General features: G+C 20.1%; 4 protein-coding genes across 4 annotated transcripts; 2 read left to right on the top strand and 2 right to left on the bottom strand.

Annotated features, from left to right (window-relative positions):
* Positions 1-480: 480 nt before the first annotated feature.
* Positions 481-2,277, top strand: SRAE_X000197700 (Gamma-aminobutyric acid A receptor/Glycine receptor alpha family and Neurotransmitter-gated ion-channel transmembrane domain and Neurotransmitter-gated ion-channel family and Neurotransmitter-gated ion-channel ligand-binding domain-containing protein; the record flags this gene model as incomplete). Its single annotated transcript, XM_024655029.1, has 4 exons — positions 481-503; positions 549-759; positions 803-1,392; positions 1,431-2,277. 4 exons carry the CDS (start codon positions 481-483, stop codon positions 2,275-2,277), a joined length of 1,671 nt encoding a protein of 556 aa, XP_024499447.1.
* Positions 2,278-3,211: 934 nt separating this feature from the next.
* On the bottom strand, positions 3,212-4,811 carry SRAE_X000197810 (Ectonucleotide pyrophosphatase/phosphodiesterase family member 6; the record flags this gene model as incomplete). Its single annotated transcript, XM_024655040.1, has 4 exons — positions 3,212-3,580; positions 3,628-4,113; positions 4,182-4,319; positions 4,362-4,811. The coding sequence occupies 4 exons, from the start codon at positions 4,809-4,811 to the stop codon at positions 3,212-3,214; spliced, it is 1,443 nt and encodes a 480-aa protein (XP_024499448.1).
* A 4,109-nt stretch (positions 4,812-8,920) lies between these two features.
* SRAE_X000197900 (Cysteine-rich repeat-containing protein) lies at positions 8,921-10,181 on the top strand (the record flags this gene model as incomplete). Its single annotated transcript, XM_024655051.1, has 2 exons — positions 8,921-9,008; positions 9,058-10,181. 2 exons carry the CDS (start codon positions 8,921-8,923, stop codon positions 10,179-10,181), a joined length of 1,212 nt encoding a protein of 403 aa, XP_024499449.1.
* A 490-nt stretch (positions 10,182-10,671) lies between these two features.
* On the bottom strand, positions 10,672-11,589 carry SRAE_X000198000 (Troponin I; the record flags this gene model as incomplete). Its single annotated transcript, XM_024655062.1, has 3 exons — positions 10,672-11,265; positions 11,334-11,462; positions 11,515-11,589. 3 exons carry the CDS (start codon positions 11,587-11,589, stop codon positions 10,672-10,674), a joined length of 798 nt encoding a protein of 265 aa, XP_024499450.1.
* Positions 11,590-14,491: the final 2,902 nt, after the last annotated feature.

The raw sequence follows: 14,491 nt of genomic DNA on the forward strand, positions 1-14,491 counted from the left end.
ATTTTTCACCATCATATATAAAATGCATTTTTTAAATTTCTTTTTAAATTTATTATATGATACCATTTTTAAACAATTAAATGTCTAGTTTATTTTTAGAAAAATTATATTTTCTAGACATAATTTATATTTCAATTTAATACTATATTTTATTCATGAAAAATGTTATAGATTAAACAAAAAATTCAATTTTTTTAATATAACTTTTAAGATTTTTATCTGATAAATATTTGTACTTAGCTTGAACCCAATGGGACGTCAATTTAATAAAGAAAGGGTATTTGTATTGTGTATGCTTTTTTATTTTTTGAATATTTATCTATTTATTCCTTTTGTTTAATATTCATACTTGATGGTTTAATAGTTGGCATTTTTAATAATCATTATCACTAATAATAAACTATCACACTAGATTACTAGTTTTTAGCACGACAAAGTAACTCCACTTATATTAAATTTTTAACATTTTTTTCAGTTGTCATGTTAATACTAAAAAATTACACGTAAGTTTTTTTTTTATTCATTAAAAATGAAACATTAATTTTTAGTTTTTTAATATTATATTTTTTAATACATAAGATTAATGGAAGATATGAAAATTTTTCAAAAATTTTTAAAAAAGCAAATCCTGAATTAATTGAGGTGTTAAATAATATGCAACAACCACCAAGACAAATTGGAAGTCGTTTAGATACTCCAGTAAATGTTAAACTTGGTTTTTATATTGAAAGTCTCGGAAATTTTAGGGAAACATTAATGGTAAAAAATAATAATAATAATTATATAATATTTTTTTTTAAAGACATTTGATGCTGATGTTTATATGTATATGTCATGGAATGATCCAACATTAAGACATAATCAAAATCATACAATTTTAATAAATTCTCCGAAAATACTTCTTCAAATATGGCGACCAGATTTATATTTTTCAAACAGTCGTTCTGCAGCATTCCATGATGTAACTGTTCCAAATTTTAGTATATTTGTTGATAAATATGGTACAATTTCTTATGGAACTAGAATTACTCTTAATGTTGCATGTACATTAGTATTAAATGCCTATCCATTTGATAATCAATATTGTATGATTAAAGTTTTATCATATGCATATATAAAAAATGTTATGAACGTAACATGGTTTAAAGAGAATCCAATATTATATAATGAAGAAATTGGATTACCTGAATTTGAAATTGTAAAAATTAATGAAAACTATTGTGATGGTACATATAAATATGCTAGAACTAAAGATTCATTTAAAAAAGATACTTTTAATTGTTTAACATTAAATATACATTTAAGAAGATCAATTGGTTATCATGTTGTACAAACATATATACCTACTGGATTAATTGTTATTATATCATGGGTATCATTTTGGATTGATAGGTAATAAAAATATTTATTTTTATTAATTATTTTTTTAGACGTGCTGTACCAGCTAGAATATCATTATCTTTTTCAACTTTATTAGCATTAACAACTCAATCAAATGGTATACGTTTTGGTTTACCTCAAGTTTCATATGCAAAAGCTATAGATTATTGGTTTGGATCATGTATGATATTTGTCTTCTCAACACTTCTTCAATATGCATTTGTTAATAATTATGTTAGAAGAAGTGAAAAATTTGAAAAATTATCACAAATACTTAAAAAAAATGCAAAATTAATGGCTGACGAGTATAATAAAAAACATTTTAATAAAGCAATAAATTATGATAAAAGAAAAAAATCTTTGGCATTTGATGAATTTAAAAAGAAAAGTACTATTGTTAATGATAAAATTCATGATAGTATGGATTTTCCAATTTATTGTGTAGGTTCTGAAAAAGTATCATTTTTACCACCACCATATAATCAACAGAAATTGAGTCATATAAATAGAAGAGAATCATTAAATTATCTAGTTAGAAGAATGGGAAATTCTTGCAGTCCACCAAATATAAGACGAAGAACTGAAAATGGTAGTATTAGTGAAGAAAGTTCTTTTATTAAAAAAAAAGATTTGGCATATAACATTTTTGATTCCATGGAATTTATGGATATTGAGGAGAAGAATTTTTTACAAAATGCAATGATTGATGGTGATATTCAGGGAAAAGAAAATTTAACATCTATGGAATTAAGTGGAATATTTCATGAATTATCAAGAGAATTTTCAAAAAAAAGTTTTAATTTAGATGTTTATTCAAGAATTGCTTTTCCAATTTTGTTTTTAATATTTAATATCTTTTATTGGACTAATTACCTTTTGCAGCATCAACTAAATTAAATGCCATTTTGTTTTTGTATAGAAAAAAAAAAGCAAACAAAAAATTATGTCGTTTTAAAATAGAAAAAAACTTGTTAAAATTTGCAAAAGATTTTATAATATTTTAGATGTCGTTAAAATGTTCTTTAACCTATGTGCAAAAACATTTTGAATATCATTATTTATTATAATGAGAAACTTTGCATAAATATTATTAAAAAAAAAAAAAAGTTATTTTATGTAATTAATAAATCATTGCCTATATTTTTACTGATATAAAAAATATTTCTACTTTGAAAATATATTAAAAAAATAATAATCATTCAATTAAATAATAATTTAAATAATTTATTATTGCCTAGAGACAGATGTTTGAAGTGCATTACTATATATTTATTTTAAAAAGTTAAATATAAGCATATGTTTAATAAATTTTATTAAAAAAATCTACATTTTACTACTTAATTACTATAAAAACAAAAAAAATTTTACAAAGTACATAGATATAAAAACTATTAAAATTATGTATTTATTGTATATACTAAGTAAAAAGAAATATATTACTATTATAAAAGAATAAAAATACCGGGTAATAATGGATAAAATGTTATGGCAGTTTTTCTAGTCCTTTTTTTTTATTTCCAAAAAATTTATATCCAAAAAAAAAAAATAATATTCTTATATACTCCAGTATCATATTTCTTTTATCAAACTTTAAACTTAGATAAAATAATTTTTATATACTCTTTGTAATATAAAGTATGAATAATTATAATCGAAAGCCACATTAAATTTTTTTTTTAAAAAAATGTAAATTAAACCAAGAATAAAAAGAAAAAAATATCTTTAAATTTTTGGTATAGTATCAAAAAATTATTTGCGATATACAAATAAACATTAAGATATAATTTGATATGAAAATCTTAAAATATTGTTTTTTTAGTCTGTACAATTTTTAATTATCATTGATAATTAATTTGAAGAGACAAATTAAGGAAAGGGTTATATATGAAAATACTATCGAGGATGATGATGAATTATAATTTGGGTTACGTGATCCTTTATTTTCCCAGTCATCTGAAATCATATCAACAACATTATCCCATGATCCATTATTTGGATGAGGTGCTTGAAGTCCAAGAACTCCCAACATAAGTGGATAAACATCAACAAGATCAATTGGACCAGTCTTATAATTAGATTTAAATGCTGGACCTCTAGCCATAAATATTCCTAACATATCAGGTGATTCATTATCCCAACCAGAGATTTCTTTAACTTCACGTCCTAATGCTTCTGAAACATCAGTAGATGGTATTTGTCTCTAAAAATTAATGTTAAATATATTTATTTCTATTATAATATACTTACTGTTAATAAAATTGTTCCAGGTTTAGTTATTATAACAATTGGTGCCATGTGTTTTCCATGTTTCCAATGATATCTTTCAGGAACTTCATTATGCCTATAAACACGAACTAATGGTTGTTCATCTCCTTCATAATCACCCATTGGTGCCCATTGATCACATACTTTTAATTCAAAAAATACTGTATCTTCCTCACCTTCATGAGGATAAACAAGCATCATAGATAATGAATTAACAACTCTTTTAACTCTTGAAAAATCTTCTAAACATTCATCCAAATAAAATTGTTCTTCTTCATCAAAAGGCATATAACCATGTCCAGATAATACAATAAAATTTGTTGTTTCAAACAAATTTTTTGCTTCAAGTTCTTCTTGAATTTTTCTTATTGTTACATCTGCAGCAGATAATGCCTGATTAAATTCATGACTATTTTCTCCATAATTTTGTAAAGCATTAGCAACACCATTAAATCTCATAAGTGCTAACTAAAATATATTTATATATATTATTTTTAAAAAAAAAAAAAAATATTTAAATTGATATTGTATATTACCTGTTGACGATAGGGTTGGAATTTTTTAATATGACGCATTAATGATGGAATTTCAGAAAGAAGATTTGTATCATTTTTATTTCTAAAATTATGGCGACGTTTTTTATCAACTCTTACTATTTGATCACCATGAGCTCTCTTAAAATATATAACATTATAATATATTTTTTTAAAACTTACATGACATGTAGAAAACCAATAACAATGTACATTAACATTTGCCTTTCCAGCAGTATACCAAATTGGATCAGGTTCATCAATAAACCATCTATAATCTGTATCATTTTCACCTTCATCTCTTTGAAAAAGCATTTCATTTTCTTCATCATACATAAAATCACTTGACATATGATGATTTTCAGGATATAATCCAGTTGATAATGATGTCCATGTTGGATATGACCATGTTGGAAAAATTGGTTTTAAATAATCAGTTTGAACACCATTTTCTAATAAACTTTGTATTCCTAATGAAAGTTTTGAATTTGTTTTGTTAAACAAATTATTTCCATATCCATCAATTAAAAGAACAATTAAATTTTGTCCAAGTGCATCTTGTTTAGTAGTAGCTGATAATTGATCAGTTATTATAAAAAATAAAAAAACAAGTATCTTAATAATGGAATACATTATGTACCTAAAAAATTAATAGAAATTTTATAAAAATTTTTTTTTTATTAATTAAATTAACAAATAAATTTTATATAAAATAAAAAAGTATTTTTTTTTAAAAATAAATAGTAAATTGTAACTTTTATTATTACTTTAAATAATCATTATATAAAATAGTTAATTATACAAGTAATTTTACAATTGTTAATGTTACTACTTTATCCACAACAAAATAGTTTATACTTATTAATGGTATTACAACTGATATTTAAAAGATTGATAAAGATTTTTATAGGTATTATAACTTATTTTATGCCATTTTATTAAATTTATTTAGTAAAATAAACTAATTTTATATATCAAATGTAAAAGAGGATATTATGTATAAATCTTTTCAAAAGTTGTTAATATAATCGAAACAATAATTATAACCTAAACTTTAGAATGATCCTGGCAGTTTTTGTAAAGTTTAAATAAGAATAAGTGTTCAAAATTTAAAATTATATTAACTTACTAATACTTACGAATGTCTGTTAGTATATATATTATATATATATATATTATTTGATAATATTTAAAGTATTAATTTTAATACAATGATGAATGATAATAAAAGCTATGATTAGTTGTAGAAATGTTTGAAACATTAGTAGATAAAATAACTATGTTATTTTATTTTTAAAAAGATTGGCAATTATTATTAGCAAATCTCACAATCTGACTTTTGTCATAAAAAAACATAAAATATAAATGATATATATCTTTTTATATTAAAAAGTAAATGTTACATATCGAAAATTGACTATGCTTATGATACTACTTTCAAGTATATAAAATTACATTACATTTATTAAGAAAAGATTATGTTAAACAATAAAATAAAAAAAAATAAAATGAAAATATATGATAAAAATCATTAATGATTTTTTTTTAATATAATAGAAAAATATGTTATATAGTAATTTTTATATATTATCTATAAAACTAAGTTTTTGAAATGGTTAATTCAAATATTTATTATATACAACTTTAATAATAAATAACTTTCTTTAAAACTAATTTTAAATCATAAAATGCCATTTAACTTTTAAAGAGATGATAATAATTATAAATATAAAAAAAAAAATTTATACATTTTAAAATACTTTTCGTCATATTTGAATTAAAAAATCTTTTATATTATAAACTATTATTATTTTTATGTATAAAGTTAAAATTTTAAAATAACTATTCTAAATAAAGTATAATTTTAAATAGAAAAAAAAAATTTAAAAAATAGAAAAAAAAAATTTATACTATGAAATGTTATTTGTTCTGTTTTTGTTTTTACTATTACATTACTATACAATAAATCAAAAACGTATAATTTTAATTGTATAAATATAAAATAACAGAATATCTAATGATTATTTTTATTGTATTTTATTTCTTTATATAGGTAATGTGTCCAACAAATTTGACATTTTCATGAATACAATATACAAAAATGGTAGTATTAAAAACAACAAAGGTTATTTAAAAAATAACTTCAAATATGACATTGAAAAGAGTTAACAAAAAAAAAAGAACAAATCAAATTATGTTAAAATTTAGCTTTTAAACAAAATATTTATATATTTATACATGATTCATTTTAACATTTAATTATATTGATAATTATAATCTAACTAATATATTTAGGAATGCTTATAGCTTATCATAAATCAAATCAGTATATACTTTATTTAACTTTCATTTATAAAGTAAATAATAATTATAAAACTACCTTGAGATTATTTACTTGGCACATTGTAATATGTATGTTGAATAATAAACAAATGTCATTTCGGCACTACTTAATACCTAAAATTCTAATAAGTGTAGGCTGTTTATTAGAAATTAAGAAGATGCAAAAATTTAGTTTAACAATGTGATTCTAACAAATATAAAATAAAGATACTATTAAAAAGCAAAAATTTTAAAAATATATAAGAAAATCTGTTTATATAGTGCAAAATTTTACTCACACATTTTCTTAGGTAATCAATCATTAAAAATATAACAAAACAAAAAAATGGTAATTTAAGATAATTCTTTTTTTTTTAAAATAAATTTTAATATTAATTTTGAAAAATGTTATAATAATATTTATATTAACATGTTGTTATTTAATAATAAACATTACATAATTTTGCTATCTTTTGATTATATTTAATAATATACCAACATATGTTTTGGTGTTTCTTAAAACTAATTTTAAAATCATTTTATACCATGTTACTATTAATAAAATAATTTTTAAATAAAACAAATAGATATAAATAAATGTTTTATAATAACATTTTTTAATAATAAGTAATGTAATTACAATTTGCAAATGAGGCACAAATAATATCATTAAATATATTTATTTATACCATTTTCTTAAAAAATAATAATAGTTTATTATCTATTATTTAACTTTTTTTTAATTAATTTAACAAAGAAACAAATATTAACTTCAAAATATATTGTTCTATTATTTTATTGTTGTTTCTTTTAAACTATCAAACAAATAATAAATTTTATTTCTTATTATAATATGTTTCTTCTTTTGATTTTAAAAATGCTGCTATTTATTTTAATAATATTTTTATTAAATATTTATAAACGATAAGCTTATTTCTTATTATTAACAAAAGATAAAATTATATCAAATAAAAATTAATTACTTTAAAATTAATTTTTTAAAAATAAAAGGTAAAATCTATCATATATCAATGTTTACTTAACAAAAATAGTTAAAAATAAATAAAAAAATTAATATCATTATTTACAATAACAAAATTATTTAAAATAAAGCTAACCTAATTAAAAAAATTTATATTAAGGTCAAAATATGTTTTATTTTTTTAATAATCACATTATAATTTTTAACTTTTTTTTTGATAAAAATTGATAAATAAAATGTATGAAATAATAATAAGTAAAATAATCATTAGTAAAAATATAATTAAAATTTTGATAATAATTTTAAAAATAAAAGTATTAATAAAGATAAAAGATTAACTAAATAGATAGTTACTAAGTTATCTAAAACTATCCATCATTTCTCATTTTTTAAAAACAAAAAAATCATATAAGTTTAGTAATCATTTTTAATTGATAAATTGATATAAAAATTTAGAAATGACAGGTTAAAATAAATTAATCTATTTGAAAAAAAACAAAAAAATTTATTTTATAATAGTGTGAAAGAATAAAAAAAAATGCTAATATAAATAATTTTTTTAACTTTACGATATAAATGATTTATATATAGTTATTAATCATACATAGTATTTTTTATTTTAAGAAATTTCTTTTTTTATTATAGATATTTGTTTTTTTTAAGATTCAATTTATATAAAGTTTCTACCTACTTCTGATATAAAATACTTGAATCATTAAAATAAAAGTTCAATTTATTTTTTATTAAATGTTTGAAGAAATATTTGATTTCAAATGTTGTTTCAAATTAAAAAGTTGTTAAATATTCATGATTCATTAGTAAATTTTGTATTGATATAACAAATAAATATAGGTTATTTACTTTTTTAATATTTGATTATTTTTTTAAACTTTTTTTTTGTATACAATATAAAATTGTTTCTTTATATAAAATATATTTTTAATAATTTATTACTTTTTTTTATTCATTATTTTTATGTTGATGTATAATGTGAATGTTAAATAATAAAAATTATTATAATTTTCATACAAGAATAAGTAAAATTTTCTTTTTCTCTGATTTTACTATTATTATAATAAAATATAGAATAGGGTAATATTTTATGGATCAGTAAAGTGATATTTCTTCATTAATATATTCTTATCTAGGAAAAGAAAAGAATTTTTATTATCGGATATAATTTTCATTATACAAGTAGAGTTCATTTTTATAGGAAGATATGATATATATTAAACAAGTAATTTTAAAAAGGTACAATTATGGAAAGTTTTAAAAACCATTTTTAAAATGGTAACTAAAGTAGGACGTTTTAATTAATTTAAATATGACCCATATATAAATTGTTGTATTAGAAGATATTTGTAAGTAAAACTATCTATTTTCAATTATTTTAATTATATTTCAATTTTATTAATTTTTGAAAATATTATATACAATCATGATGTATATTTTTATTTTAAAAAAATTTTTATTCTTATCAATATTATTAATTACTTTTTCTTTTAATCTGTCTTTAGCTTCAGAAGGTAATTAAAAAAATTATTTACTTAGGTTTTTTTTTCAAATTTTATTTAGATTATCGATATCATTGTCCATCAGGTCTTGCAAAAAAAGATAATACAGGTGTTTATGCACAATGTTTACCTGGTGATTACAATATTCATACATGTGGAGATAATTATTATTGTTTCTTTTCTGGATTTAATTATATTTGTTGTCCAGAAGGTAAAGATATTAAAACAAAAACTGTTAATATTGATGATATTGAATGTCCTTTTAATTCATTTGTTCAACTTGATGGAGCTGGTGAAATGATACAATGTAAAAGAAATAATGATTGTATAGGTTTAAACTCTCAATGTAATAAAGGATATTGTTGTAGTGAATCTAAAAAAATTGAAGCAACAAATTATCGTGTTAATCCAAGAAAGAAGGAAAAAAAAGTTGTTAAAGTAGATTTAAGTACACTTGATTGTCCACATCCATATCTTACAGTTTTAAATGATGAAAGTTTACCAACTGTTTGTAGTAAATTTAAACCATGTTCAAGTAGTAGTGAAGATTGTTTATCTGTTGGAAAAGTATCAATTTGTTGTGAAAAACTTAGTAGTGCTGCTGATGTAGATGATAGTGATGAAAGTACTGAAACAGGACCAAATATTTTAAAAGTTTATGAAGAAACAAGTGATGAAAAAACAATAGAATCAAAAGAAAATAATGAAAATATATTTAATGAATCAAAATCAATTCCAAGTACAACTAAAAAAATTGATACTACAACAGAAGTAACAATAAAAAAATCACAAATGTTTGGAGGTAAAATTATTAAAAATGAAGAGCCTTTAGAAATAACTGAAACGACAACATTAAGAACAACAAAAAAGAAATTAGTAGGAAATTCAATTACTATTCCATTAATTTCATCAACAAAGGTAGATGAAGAATTGACAAAAGTTAAGAAAAATGAATTAGAAGCATTACCAATAACTAGATCAAAAATACATTCATCTAAGAATATAAAAACATCCTATGATGCTATTAAATTAGAACCCCATTTTATGGGAGGTTATCAAAAAGTTGAACAAGAGGAAGATAAAAATAACAAAAGAATTATTGTTCAAAAATTTTTGATGGATCAAATTAAAAAAGGATGGCCATATGAAGATCAATTTTACTGGCCTGAAGGTTATAGTGAATAATTTTTAATAAAAATAAATAAATTTTTATACAACGCAAACGGTCAGTAAATTCTTTTTTATATTTTTTTTTAAAATATCATTTCTAACTATCAATTCTTAATAATTTTTTTTTGTTTTTTTTTTAATAAACAAACAAAACTTGTTAATTTTTTTTTTAAATGACTTTTTTGTAACCACCAATTAAATTATTGAAAAATATGTAAAATTATCAATATATTGTTAAAATTGAAAAAACTCGCGACAAAAAAATTTAAAATAAATTGTTATATAAAACAGATCAATTACATATATATCACATTAATGTTATAAAAGCAATAATCAAATAAAAATGTAAGTAACCAAATAGAATTTTTGAATGTATGAATTAACTAAAATAAAACTTTAATAAAAATTTCCTCGTTGAAGGTATTTAAACATTTTTAATATTATTTTATCAATGGTGATATATTGCGAGAAGATAAAATGATCTGTTTTATTCATTTGAACTGATCTATTCCTCTTCCTCTTCTTCTTCTTCTTCCTCAGCTTCTTCAACTTCTTCAACAACATCTTCAGCTTGTGGAGTTTCTTCTTCAACAGCTTGAGTTTCTTCTTTTGGAGCTTTCTCTTCTTTAGCTTCTCCATCAGCTCCACCTTTCTTTGACCAATCTGGTTTATCAAACTTCTTTTTAGCAACCAAATCATCGATAACTGTTTCCTTTTTAACAACTTTAAGATTAGCACGGAAATCTTGTTTATCTTCTTTCTTAGTTTCTGCCATTTTTTTAAATTTATTGTCATATTTAGAAACTTTCTTTAAAACAGGCTTAACAAATTTACCACGAAGATCATTTACAGCAATTGTAAGTTCATTAATCTCTTGATCTTTAGCAAGAACAAGTTGATTAATATCATACTTTTGTTCTTCTAATTCAACAAGACGAGCAAAGATGTCATTGTAAATTTTTTCAAGTTTAGCATGATCCTCAACTCCATCAATAGCTGGAAGTGGCATAGTACGTTCAGAAAGAATTTTTTGTCTCTCTTGTTCCTTTAACAATTGTTGTTGTTTAAGGTCTTCAGCAGCTTTCATCATAAGCAATTTCTAAATAATTAAAAAAAAATACATTTTTTAACATTAAAAATTTCTTAAAGAATTTAAAAAAAACATACACGGAGTTTCTTCTTTCTTTCTGGAGTCAAAAAACCTTTTTTTGATTTTTTCTTGTTTCCGGCTTCTTCAAGACGTTTTCTGACTTCAGCCTTCTTGCGTTCGCGTTCCTCATTCTTGCGAGCTGATTCCTAAAAAAAATAAGAAATTTTTAAAAATTATTTTAAAAAATATTTTTATTACTTCATCAGTATCTTCACCTTGACAACCTCCATAACGGATGTATTCATCTTCCTCTGGATACCAATCGTTAACCATGATTTTAAAGAATCTAAAAAATTTAAAAATAAAATTTAATAATGTAAAATAATATAAATAGTATAAATATATTTCGTAATATTAAAATTAAAAATTAAAAAAACTTTTTTGAAAAAATATTTCATACTTAACTATTGATAAAAAAAAAAATTTGTTATATTTAAAAATATACACATTTTTATTATTTAGTATATAAATATGATAAATTGTGTAACTAATAATAATAATAGGATATATCTATACAATCATTGATGTTATTGTTAAAGATACTGATATATTTCAAAGATTGAGAAGCGATATATACGAAAGAATTCTTTAGACTATAAGATGTATTATTTTGCCATCATAGAACAATATAAGAGGGATGGATTTGAAAGATTAATATTGAAGAGGATGGTTGATTTTCTTGTTTTAAATGTGTGTGGTTGTTGTCATTTTTATTAAACTATATTAAAATGAGTTATCAGAGAAATTATAGATAGACGTGGGGGAGAATAATAAAGACAAAGATACATGGCTTTCAATATAATATCTGGCAAAAATTAATGTATTTATATATATATTGTGATCAAAAACGACACTACGCAACTTGCTTATATTACGAATAAAAATAAGATAAGAGACAAACACAAGTGTATTAAAACTATGGGTGCCGTTGAAAGCTTTAGAATTTATAGATATATATTTAATCACTTCTGTTAATTAAAAGATATCATTTAAAGCATATGGAGTTTTTACAGATTGAGAGAGGTATACATTATTAAAGAATGTCATAGAGTGATAAAGTTTTATGAAAATATCTGGAAATAAAGATTTTAAAATATATATTAAGTGAGAATAATGTTTTATATCATCTTTTACTACATGGCACAATATATTTAACTTTTAAAATATGTTACTACCAATAATTCTTTTCATTTACTGTGAGTTTAACTGAAGAGAAACAGATTGATAGAGGATAAAATTAAGCATTAAAATTTTATGAAAAAAGAAAAACATATTAAATGTAAAGCACTTGATAATAATTCTATTATATAGATCATTGTCATATAATGATTGTATTTTACTTTTGATCATAGATAAATTTTATCAACATTTTATTATTTGAAATGATTTATCCGGAAGATTCACTTCATAGTGCAGAAGAATAATTAAATATAAGAACAATGATTACATATAATTCATACTTAAAAAAAAGCAATATTAAAATTAACAAAAGACATTAATTTAATAAATATTATTTAATATTTGTTCTTTTTTGAAAGACATTTGTTTTGTCAAATAGCACTTCAACGCCTACAGAAAATATTAAAAAGATTATTCATTGGATATTAAGTTTATTTTGAGATTTAAAAGAAAAATAATTTTAGAAAAAAAATTATTTGTTGTAAATTTTTAATTTATAAATATTTTTATATTTAAAAAGAATTAACAAATAACTACATTTATTAATCATTTTTTATCAAATACATTTTTAAAATATTTTGTTTAAATAAAAATTTTTTATATTTTTTTTTGTTGAATATTTGAATCATATTAATATCAATTGTTGAAATGACAATCATGATATTTATTATACAGATAATTAAAATTTTTGAGACAATGTATGATATGTTCATGTAAAAATTTTCATAGTTATTAATTTTATAAATTAAAGTACAAATATTAAAAATAAATATTTTTCTTTTGATAGTGTTATTGGTGACTTTTTTATATTAACAATGATAATAATTAGTATGTTATTTTAAAAAAAAAGATATTGTTAAAGAAGTGTTTAATGAAATAATAACAGTGTAAAACTGTGGGTGTATAAAATATTATTTTTAAACTGCGTTTTCTTTTAATACTTGGTTAATTTATATATCTTTATAAATTACTTTAATATAAATCAAAAAAGTAAAGAAATATGAAAGATGAATTGACTACACAAAAATAAATTTAGATGTATAAAGTTCAATAGATTATTTTTAGTTATTATGGTATTTTATAATTTAATAACTAACAATAGATTAAAAAGTAAATATATTACTTTTTTTTTTATTAAATATAACAAAATGTACAATAATGAAATTTTACAATAATATATAAAATAATTTTAAAAAAAATAGATATTGTATTAGCAGTGAGTCATATTCTAGAAATGCTTTTGTTAAATCTGGTAAATAAAATATAATTTGTAACAACGTCATATAAATTTGGTTGAAAGATTTAAATTTTAAAAAGCATAAAATTTTTAAAAATATCTACTTGATAAAAACAAAAACAACATAATATGTAAATCTGTAAATAAAAAAAATAATAAGATAAAAACATTTTTTTTAATTAAATTATTTTGTCTACAAAAACTTTTACTTAAAATAACAATATGTAATTTTCTAGTTTCTAAATAAAACAAAAAACGTTGTTACATATTAACAATGAAAAAATTAAGTGTACTTTTATTTATCATATTTTATTCAACCAAAAATAATTTTTTGTTTATATTTCTGGCATATAAAAAAAATTATTCTATATCAATATATAATTTAATAAAAAAAAAAGTATATATTTATGTAGATTAAAAAAAAAATTTATAATCACTTTTTTTTTTAACTATTATTTTATTTGAGAATTAATGTTTTATTATTATAATATTTAATTATAATAAACTATAATTAAATTGTAATCAAATGTTTAAATGTACAATAGTATAGATTATACTTTTATATGGTACAGTTCAAGATCAAAATATTGTTTTGTCTAATAAACTACATATCTACATAAAAGTTATTAAATCTAATATCAATCTTTCTAATCTTGTGTGCAAACACTGAAGGTAGATGTTTACAAAAATTTACCTTCACAATCAATTTCAATGATTGTTATAAAATATATATGTATATATATATATATATATATATTA

Source organism: Strongyloides ratti, scaffold srae_chrx_scaffold0000003 (assembly GCF_001040885.1).
Source record: "Strongyloides ratti genome assembly S_ratti_ED321, scaffold srae_chrx_scaffold0000003".
NCBI classification, from domain to species: Eukaryota; Metazoa; Nematoda; class Chromadorea; order Rhabditida; family Strongyloididae; genus Strongyloides; species Strongyloides ratti.